The sequence below is a fragment of the Macrobrachium rosenbergii genome, chromosome 23 (assembly GCF_040412425.1).
Source record: "Macrobrachium rosenbergii isolate ZJJX-2024 chromosome 23, ASM4041242v1, whole genome shotgun sequence".
NCBI classification, from domain to species: domain Eukaryota; kingdom Metazoa; phylum Arthropoda; class Malacostraca; order Decapoda; family Palaemonidae; genus Macrobrachium; species Macrobrachium rosenbergii.
Genome location: NC_089763.1, coordinates 24,879,378 through 24,888,494, shown reverse-complemented (window position 1 = coordinate 24,888,494; position 9,117 = coordinate 24,879,378). Strand labels below are relative to the sequence as shown.

The window sequence follows — 9,117 nt, the reverse complement described above, 5'->3', positions numbered from 1 at the left end:
AGGTCTGAAGGATTTCCTTGGTCATTCTTGGATTGTTTCGTTCAGTTTTTTTAATCTCTTCTTTCTGTATTTCCCTTTACCTCCTCTTCTTACTTCTTCTTAATGAACACCGTAATATTCTTTGGAAGCTTCTTGGATTTCAAGTCAGTGGCCCCTGTAGTGGGTTTGTTCCATATGAATAGAGTTTTTCTTCTGAATTAATAAAATGAATAAAAAAAACATCCTTTTCAGTTTTCTATAAGAGAAAACTATTTAGGTGGCTATTTGTCTGTCCGTCCGTACTTTTTCTGTCCGCCCTTAGGTCTTAAAAACTTCTGAGGCTAGGGGGCTGCAAGTTGGTATGCTGATCATCTACCCTCCAATCATCAAACACACCAAATTGCAGCCCTCTAGCCTCAGTAGTTTTTATTTTGTTTAAGGTTAAAGTTAGCTATGATCGTGCGTCTGGCACCGCTATAGGTACCAACAACACAGGCCACCACCTGGCCGTGGCTGAATGTTTCAAACCCCGCGGCTGATCATTTAATGGGCCTTCGCGGAGAGTTTCATACAACATTATATGCTGTACAGAAAACTCGATTGCGCCGAAGAAACTTCGACACATTTTTTACTTGTTGTTTGTTGAATGTTGTGGGTATGGCATAGAGTATGCATTGCTCTTTTCATAATTCTTGCAACACTGAGAGCCAGTCGTTTTACAGTAAGTTTAATGACAAAGCCGCCATGTTGGAAAAATATATAACCACAAGTTACTCAGTACAGTTTAGTTCTTACACAGAGACAATGAAAGCGTTCCCTCTGCTGCTATCAGACGTTGAGTGTAATCGTTCACTTACATTTTTGTCAATTTATTTATTAATGTGTTCATTTATTTTTTTATTTTTTAACAACTGAGCTCCTCTTTCTGTTATTTCCCAGTGCTTTCCATTACTTCTTTCTAATGAACACCTTGATATTCTTTGGAAGCTTGGATTTCAAGTCAAAGGCCCCTGTGGTGGGCTTGATCCATATGAATAGGGTTCATCATCATCTGATTAATAATAATAATAATAATAATAATAATAATAATAATGAACACCATATTCTTTGGAAGCTTGGATTTCAAGTCAGTGTCCCATTTGGTGAGCTTCTTCTATATGAAAAGGGTTCATATTCTGAATAATAATAATAATAATAATAATGGTCCTGTTTCATATTCGCGTCCAAAACCAGGACTTGTTGCAAACCCACGCTCTTTCAGTGGGTGCATATGAACAGTCAGATGGGCGAGGTGAATGCGTGTGTCTGTGTGGGCGTCGCAGAACTGTGTTGAGGTGAGGGTAGGGGAAGAGGGGAGAGGGAAGGTTGGTAGATGCGTGAGTCATGTAGCAAAAAGGAGGAGGAGTAGGGAGAATGGGTGTTGTTGGGGGGATTAGGGAGGAGGAGGGGAGTAGTAGGGAGAATGGGAGGAGGGGGAGGATCATCACCAACAACAACGACCAAAGCCATCCTCCCATCATACACCTACATGTGGAAGATTTCATTCCTAGACCCCCTCCCCCTTTTCTATTTTCCACCTCACAGTCTGTCTGTCTGGAACCCTCCTTTATCCTTTTAGCTCTGCAAATATAGATAAACAAGTTCAGAAAAACACCTTTCAGAATTCTTGGCAATATTTGAAATTAGGTGCAATGGCTTCCATCTTATTTCCTAACCTAACCTAACCTATAACCTAACTACACGTGCACACAAGCAGTTGTAATATAAACTTACACATTAACGAAGTTCAAGTGTCTTCCAAGAGGAACCATAATATTTTCCTTACGTATTACATGTTATATTCTGTGGTATAGATAGGGGATTTTCTTAGATACATTCCAGGCTTTTCTTCACATGCGATCGACTCCAGATTTCCATGATTACTTCCTTTGAAATCTGATATTGTAAGATATTTTCCTGTAGTTTTGCGATTTCGCATGAAAAAGTCAAGATATCAATGTTATTTCCCACTAAGAACTATTTGCATACGGTCCTCTAAATCACCGAAACCTTTAGATTTACCGAAATGATTCTGTAAATACCGTGAAATGTCCCTTAATACCACCCAAATGTCTGTAGAAATTCACGTAATCCCCATGAAGCAATGTACTACCCATCGAATTCGTCAAAATGTCCGAATTCCAAATTCACTTAGATGCCTCTCGAGATACAAAAGCATCTCAAATTGCCGCATCTCTTCTAGCTTCTCGTTGGGTTCAAGTTTTCATAGATCAGTCAATCCAATTCAGCCACTCACTGATCCCTGACGTCTGATTGCTCTTCTTTCAACCACTGGTGTCTGGATGCTGTTCTTCAGTCAATGGCAGCTGAATGTCTGCCGTCAGCCAATGATGTCTGAATGTTTTTCTTCAGACACTGATCTCTGGATACTTTTCTTCAGACACTGATCTCTGGATATTTTTCTTCAGAAGCTCATGTCCGAATGTTTTTCTTCAGACACTGATGTCTGAGTATTTTCCTAGATTCACTGATCTCCAGATGTTTTTCTTCAGATACCGGCGTCTTGAGTGTTTTTCTAGTCACTGATCTCTGAATGTTTTTCCTCAGACACTGGTGTCTGAATGTTTTTCCCTCAGACAGTGGTGTCTGAATGTTTTTCTTCAGACACTGGTATCTGAATGTTTTTATTCAAACATTCATGTCTGAATGTTTTTCCTTAGACACTGTGTCGTGAATGTTTTTCTTTAGATACTGAAGTCTGAATGTTTTCCCTCAGACACTGGTGTTAGCATGATTTTCTAGAGTCACTGATCTCTGGGTGTTTTTCTTCAGACACCGGTGCCTGAATGTTTCTCTTAGAGTCACTGATCTCTGGATGTTTTTCTTCAGACACCGGTGTCTGAATGTTTTTCTTAGAGTCACTGCTCTCTGGATGTTCTTCTTCACTTCTGAGTATTGTCCGCAGTGACTGATCATTATTTTGCCAAGTCAGGATTCGGGGCCACCCACTTGACGTGGCAAAGTTTCAGCTGTTATCAGACACAGGCTTTTGCTCTTTTCTGACTCACTAAGAAGAACATTCTTTTAGCATTAAGAACCCTTTTTATTGCTGGTGCAGGTTTTAGGCTGTTCATAATCTTCGCTGTCCCTTAATAAAAGTGATAGCTCTGGTGGCTAAGAGTTTTGGCAAAGCTAGTTAACAGATACCACACTGCGCTTCTTTCCGAAATGTTGAATTTTTGGGGGGAGTTTTGTTTTGTTTGTCAAATGTAAATGTTTATTTCGTGATGGTTTTGAATTTTGATTTGCCCACCTTTCCAAAGATGTATTTGAGTGGGTATATCTGTAGTCTTTTGTGATTTGTTTCTTAATCTCTTTTCTAATAAAGTATGGTTTACATAATTTTAATTTTTAAAATTCTTTAAGCATGTAAGGTTCCCAACTCAAAAGACACACCATTCCATTAATCCCGAATGTTTTTGTAACCAGACTCCCCGAAAAAAACATGTCTGTGCATAATAGGCTACCCTGAATCTTCCATTAGGATGACGCCATGCCGTTGAGAGCTAATACATATACGAGACGTGTATCTATGAATATATATGAATATATATCCCATCATTGTGAGTAAAGGAAAACACTGACCTACTTTAAGAACCAGTGAATGAAGCTCAGTGCTTTTATATCTATTGTGAATAAAACTCAGTATATTTTTATGTCTATTGTGAATAAAGCTCAGTCTTTTTGTCTGTTGTGAATAAAACTCAGTCTGTTTGTATGTCTAATGTGAATAAAACTCAGTCTTTTTATGTCTAATGTGAATAAAACTCAGTCTTTTCATGTCTATTGTGAATAAAACTCAGTCTTTTTAAGTCTATTTTATAAGTCTTTTTAAGTCTATTTTATCTATCTGTTGCTATTATTATCACTGGATATGATTTGGCACTCACGTCGTCATTAATATCACTGGGTATGAGTTGACACTTTTCCTCGGATGGGTCTGGTTCCCCCGCCCCCCTCCCCCCCGCGCCCCCGTGTTCCAGCGAACGATGGCACCACCCCGTGTGACCCATTGGGGAAAAGAGGTGAGGAGAGCGTTCGGTCGGCTGGGGGACGACCTCTGCGGTGTTCTGACCTTTCACGGCGGATACGTGTGACCTTGTGTGATTTTGGCTGAGGGCGCCGGAGCAGAGAACGTGGAGACTCCATCGAGTCAGGAGACGAGAGTTGAGGCCTAGACCAAGAGGGAAATTGTACTTTAATTCTGTTTTTGTTTGGGGCTGGACACACACACACACACATATATATATAATTTCATATACATGTATGTATATATATAGTTCACACACATAGATATATGTATAAATTAACTTCATTAAAAATTTCTCTGAAATTCGGTTATATAGGATGTCTCTTTTATCTCTTATGTAGGTATTAGAGAGAGAAATAAGAGAGAGAGATGTACCTATATATATATATATATATATATATATATATATATATAAATTATAAATTTCATTAAAAATTTCTCTGAAATTCAGTTATATAGGATAGCTCTTTAATGCTCTCATGTACGTATGAGAGAGAGAGAGAGAGAGAGAGAGAGAGAGAGAGAGAGAGAGAGAGAGAGAATGAATTTCCAGGTCGTCATTGCAAGACTTCGTCGACGGTATTGCGTGTTGTTCGCTCGGAGGCGAAGGCTTACGTCATCATCCGCCAGTTGCCTAGAACCAGCAATCAAAGGTTGAGTAAAATGAAATTAATTTGGCTGTGTTCTGTCGACTTCGCTGTAATGCGATTTTATTGTTTCCCTTTCGATTGGCTTTTTCAGGATTTCCTCGGCTCTGAGGTGACTATTTTGAAGGGTATGGTGGGCAAAGAACTGTAACAAATCACAAGAAATGTCTTTGTTCTGGGGTGATTATTTGAAGGGTATGGTGGGCAAAGAACTGTAACAAAATCACAAGAAATTTCTTGGTTCTGGGGTGATTATTTTTGAAGGGTATGGTGGGCAAAGAACTGTAACAAAATCACAAGAAATTTCTTGGTTCTGGGGTGATTATTTGAAGGGTATGGTGGGCAAAGAACTGTAACAAATCACAAGAAATGTCTTGGTTCTGGGGTGATTATTTGAAGGGTATGGTGGGCAGAGAACTGTAACAAAAATCAAAATGATAAGCATTGTTTGTGCCGTCTGTGTGGAATCAGGATGTGGTGGAAGATTGGTGTGGATGAGAAGATAGGTCAGTGTTTGAGGTGGTTTGTTCACGTGGAGAGAATGGAAGACGACAGTTTGAAAAGGGTGCGTAATCATTGTTTGAGGTGGTATGTTCCTATGGAGAGAATGGAAGACGACAGTTTGAAAAGGATGGGTAATCATTGTTTGAGGTGGTTTGTTCACGTGGAGAGAATAAAAGACGATGGTTTGAAAAGGGAGAGTATTCGAAAAGCTTTAGGGATCAGAGAAGGGTTAGAATGGAAGGAAATTTATATCCAGGAAGACTAGATAGAGATGAGTGACAGTGAGTGTCAGGGTAATGAACGCGCTGTTGATGAGCCTTCATGATGTTGTGCAAATCATCTGGACAAGGGCTTCATCTTTCAATTGAAGATTGAAGACTACTTCTCCTGATGGGTGACCTCCATGGGAAGCCAGCTACCGTCGACACATAGCCCTTGGGGACATCCTTGAGGAAAGTGGTTGGCATTGTAGACGCATACCTTTTTGGCTCTACCTCCACTACGGAGAAAGCCACACACACACACATATGTATGTGCGTGTGTGTGTGTGTGTGTGCATTCATCTTCATCTTCGCTTTCCATTCCCATCAATCAGCATCAGTTTCCCAAACACGTTGTTCAGACTTCAGCCACACATACCCTTTCTCTCGACAACCGTACTTCACCAACCCAGGCACCCTGGGGTGGGTGTCAGGGTGACAGGAGAACCTTGAAAGCGAGATTACACCTTCTGTGTGTGTGTGTGTGTGTGTGCAATGCAGCCTTTCTTCGGTTTCAGACCTATTTCTCTTTGCTCGTCCCTCGCGCGACGCGAACAACCTGTCGTCTTTCTAGGTTACGGCTTCGTAATAATGGCAAAGGGGAAATTGAAAGCTTTCAGACAGTATGAGCGCCGTGGTCGGAGCGTTTTTGTCCTCGTTTCTAGATTCGATTGTAGATTGAGGTGGCGACCGGAACAGCATATCATTACAACTAATTAGCTTATTATGATATATTATATATATATATATATATATATATATATATATATATATATATATATATATATTATTGATATCAGGCTTCAATCAGATCCTTTAATTTACGAAGTACAAGCTAATCTAAAGTAATATATGAACAGTGAAGTTGTGTGGCAATTTTGTGATTATAATATGTATAATATATAATATATATATATATATATATATATATATATATATATATATATATATATAATAATATATATATATTTATATATACTATATAACATATATAAACTCTTAAATATATATATCAATATTATAATTTATCATATATATATAAATATAAAACTAACACCATTATAGATATTGTTAAATATATTATAAATTAACTCCTTTATTTATTTTAAAACCATGTCATTGTTCGATATATATAAAATTTTTACATACATATAAATATTGTATCTCAAGTTATAATTTTTCAAGTGGAATAAAACTAACACCTATCCATGGAATACTAAAAAACAGGCCTTTTTATTTTGTGACATTTCGGTTATAAAAAATTTTACTGTATTAGAAATTTTTTCAAAACAAGATTTATATATATAAACAGGCCTTTTTATATATATGACATTTATATAGGCCTACTATATAGTGCTACAAAATATATTATATATACTATATATAATTTTTTTACCAAACTTTTGGTGAATATGACAGAGCGAGAGATTGTTGTGCTATGAGCTGCATGATTATGAGCAAACTTCTGGTGCTTGTTAAACAGAACAGAACAGTATATAGAATTTAGGTCAAAGGCCAAGCACTGGGATCAATGAGGTCATTCAGCGCTGAAAGGGAAATTGACAGCAAGAAGGTCTGAAAGGTGAAACACGGGGAAAACCTTTTACAGTTGCGATATGAAACAATTGTTAGGAGAGGGTTTGAGGAAAGTAAGATGGAAGAAAGAGAATTTGAACGTATTTACAGTAAAATGAATGAAAGGGGGTGCAGCTGGGACCTAAGGGACGCTGCAATGACCCTTTTAAGCAGTGCCTACAATGCACCGCGTGAGGTGCACTGACGGCACTGCCTCCGTACGGGGATTGCTATAATTATCATTACTGTTTCGTTATTGACTTTTATCTTTTGTCTTCAGGATCACATCACCGAAGTGTTGATGAAATGGGAGCAGATCGACGACGAAATCTGGGCCAAGGTCATCGTCCTCGAGAGTAATCGAAGAGTAGCTAAAGCCTACGCCAGAGTACCTGTCCTCACAGTCAATGGATCCGATGACGGTTTCGATGGATACAGGTAAAGTGTTGAGAGAGAGAGAGAAGACTCTTCTTTAGTAATTCACTTTGTCACTTATGTATCTGATAACTCTCATCCACCGGGGAGAGAGAGAGAGAGAGGAACTCTTCTTTACTGAATTCACTTCTGTATCTGACACTTCTGTATCTGACAATTCGAGAGTTAGGTTGCAGATTATATTTTTAGCTGTTTCTGTTTTTTCTCTGCTCATCTTCAGTTGCAGTTACCTTTCTCTTTGAAGCTATTCGTTCCCATTTATATTATTCTCCATACGTAATTTTCCCAATTCTTGCTTTTATGTTTGCTGTTTGTTAGGTTCCTCTCACCTAATCTTCATTCTACTATGTCCTGTATTTGTCTTGAATTTGTAATAACTTATTATTCGTGTGAATATTAGTATTCATTTGATTTCCTCCAAATCGTAGTTTGTAAAGATTTGTCGTTTATATGACCTTCCTGATCCGCTTCCTATTTGTTTAATATATGGATTTTTTCTTTTTATCTTTTCAGAATTGGTTTATGTGGGTTTGAAAATCCAATGCGTGATCCACGGACAGATGAAGTCAAAAGACACATTGGCCAAGTAAGTATTCGTTCGTGAGTGTGAAAGAAAATGTTAACAGAAAGATAAAACGCGAAAATTATAATTGGGCAAATGATTAAAAAATGATGATGATGATGATGAAGGTATGGTGCTAGGAGTGAGATGAAGGAGATGCAGATGAATGATTGGAGAGAGAGAGAGAGAGAGAGAGAGAGTAATGAAGTTTGTCAATTAGAATAAGAAAATGGAGAATGTAGATTCTAAAATAGATGGACTTAGGATGATAAATAAAAATGAACTAAGAGTTAATTAGGGTGAATGAAATGATGAATAAAGTCATGTAATAACTTTCAGCAAAAATAATACTAAAAGCAAGGAAACTGACAGACAGGCAGATTAAAAGTTATTAAATGCAGATAGTAAAATGGTTTGACAATATGACAACTTCCAGTTTGCCATTCAGCTTTCTAGTAAACTTCGTTTTATTGATTAGATCTCTTGGTGTTTGAAATTCATAATTGGTTATAAAAATGCTTTTCATAGTACAATTGGACTATGTGTATCTGAATGTTAATTTTTAGTGTTATTAAAACAAATTATGACTCTTAGATTCAGTAAGAAAGGATGACACTGAGTCACTATACTTTCTTAGTAGTAATATGCCCATGAATAAAGACCATACTTTTTGTTATATATTTGCATTACTGTATATAGGAGTTTATTGTATCCAAATATACGATACTTAAAATTTGGCAAAATAGATGGATTGTTCTGCATCATTGAAGATTAAAACTACATTATTTTCATTTTACTCTGTCAACTTCTTTCACATATTGTAAACTTAACTTTGAAGGTGAACCACATTAGGTGTAAGTTGGCCCTATGACGTTTATCATAATTATTATTTTCCAGGGTGTAAAGTTGAAGATGGACGACCAAGGCAACATACTGATAAAAAGGGTATCCAAAGCTGGCGTCTACGTCAAAATAACCAGCGATGACAACGCCATAAGCAATGAGATATTGAAACTCCCCAACTGTTGTTTAGAATCAGAAAGACCAGTCATGGTAAGCTAAGGA

The 9,117-nt window shown here is 37.5% G+C and overlaps 1 protein-coding gene across 5 annotated transcripts in view; it reads left to right on the top strand.

The window, feature by feature from the left end:
• Positions 1-9,117, top strand: part of LOC136851387 (uncharacterized) — a 310,887-nt gene that overhangs the window by 282,152 nt on the left and 19,618 nt on the right. For all 5 annotated transcript variants that reach the window (XR_010856858.1, XR_010856857.1, XM_067125468.1 and 2 more), the window contains exons 4-6: positions 7,336-7,493; positions 8,004-8,076; positions 8,950-9,105. Coding sequence is in view for 3 of the 5 variants with exons in the window: in XM_067125468.1 (XP_066981569.1) it covers positions 7,336-7,493; positions 8,004-8,076; positions 8,950-9,105 (387 nt within the window). In the remaining 2 variants the exon portion in view is untranslated. The remainder of the gene's footprint in view (positions 1-7,335; positions 7,494-8,003; positions 8,077-8,949; positions 9,106-9,117) is intronic.